Consider the following 1,730-nt stretch of genomic DNA (forward strand, 5'->3'; position numbering starts at 1 on the left):
TGCATGTAAAAATACAGAGAGCCAACTTCCAATTGAATTTGTTTTGTTGTTTTAAACAAAATATCTGAAAACGTCATCTGAAAAATACTTCAAGCTGTTAAATTTCACTTTATCCCATTCAAAAAACACTTCCTAGCAGACTAATCAGCAAAACAATATCCCAAGATGTGTATATTTCCACGTTTAAGAATAATCTCGTGTAAATATGAACCTATCTGTAAGGGCTTTGCAAGGTGCTACGAGGATCCAGTCTCAGCCTCCAGCAGGAAACCAACAGGCAGAACCTGTAAACCTGCCCCTTCTGATGATCATATAAATCCGGGTCACTGTGCTTTAGTTCAACACTCCTTGATTTGGTTTGTTTAGAAAACTCTTGACAAAACCGTTTTCCACAAGTTATCAGAATGATTAAGTCGACAATTTTTCTCAGTTTGTTACTGACGTTCTTGTCATGTGAGTGTTTTTTGTTCATATCTCTCTTTGTTACTGTCTCAATGTTAGTCTGCCTCAGAAATGTAAAAGACTTAGGCATCATTGTATCAGCATTAATTCTCATGGGTTCTTTCTTTTTCATTTTTAAAGGTGTCCAGTCGGAGATTGTTTTAACTCAACCAGAGGCAGAGAGTGGCCATCCCGGAGCCACCCTGAAACTGACCTATAAAACCAGCGGCTTCGATCTTACGAGTTACTGGATGCACTGGGTCCGACAGGTTCCCGGACAGGGGCTGGAGTGGCTGCTCAATTACAAAAGTTCATCCAGCAGTAACTATGCCCCAGCGATTAAGAATCGATTTACTGCGTCCAAAGACACTTCAAACAACATCTTCGCTTTGGAGATGAAGAGCCTGAAGATCGAAGACACCGCCATATATTACTGTCCAAGATACCCCTGCGAGAGGAGCCAGGGCTGGACCCTTTCAAAAAACAGCTCAAGGGGATATTTTACCAATTTCATCGTTAACTGACGGTCAGTAACCGTTTTAAATTGAGTTCAACCAACTGCGATCTGAAGCACACCTCGGGCTGTCTTTTACAACCCTATCATAGAGGAAACATACCATTGAAACTAACAAACTGGGTGATATCATGGGACAATGTTTTTGGAATGTCGTATGTACTGCTTACTCTTCCACCAATTAAATGCTTGAACATAATGTTAGTTTTAATGTATCTGACAGTTCGGGAAATATCTGCTAATCGTCTTCTGTAAACCATGCCGTTAATTCTAAACACTATCAGCACTAAATGTCTATTTCTCATGAAAATTGAGACCCAGAGTGTATTACAGAAAATGTACGGGTCGAAATCGCTGTGATACTACAGTGGGTCACAGTGATGTCGATAGTGACATCCTCATACAAAAACCACTGACAAGGGTTTGTCGCAAGTTGGTGATGACTAAAACTGAAGGAGCCAGATAATAATGTGAGACTTAATTTAAATCCCATGCAGGAGTGACGAGTTTGGACGAATTTCTAAAATTATTCTACTTTCCTCATTTTTATGGCTATATTAATGCACTCTGAACTTGCAAAAGTATTCTGAGCTTTTAAAATACAGTGAATAGAAAAAGCTGAAATATTCCACTAAATAATTTTTAGAGGAGCCTGGATCACTTCTTTCCAGGAATTGATGAAATTAAATATCTGCATTTTACAGTTTGCAGCACGCCGTAGTATTTGACACAATGTGTCTCACAGTGACATACTGGGGTGACACTGCAATTATGA

General features: G+C 39.4%; 1 gene segment (V, D, J or C); it reads left to right on the forward strand.

Moving 5' to 3' along the window:
• Positions 1 to 582: 582 nt before the first annotated feature.
• LOC122545719 lies at positions 583 to 965 on the forward strand (the record flags this gene model as incomplete). The annotated part of the segment is given in 1 exon segment: positions 583 to 965. A coding segment is annotated over 1 exon segment (383 nt), but the record flags the coding sequence as incomplete, so codon positions are not given.
• Positions 966 to 1,730: the final 765 nt, after the last annotated feature.

Source organism: Chiloscyllium plagiosum, unplaced genomic scaffold (assembly GCF_004010195.1).
Source record: "Chiloscyllium plagiosum isolate BGI_BamShark_2017 unplaced genomic scaffold, ASM401019v2 scaf_18470, whole genome shotgun sequence".
Lineage (NCBI taxonomy): Eukaryota > Metazoa > Chordata > Chondrichthyes > Orectolobiformes > Hemiscylliidae > Chiloscyllium > Chiloscyllium plagiosum.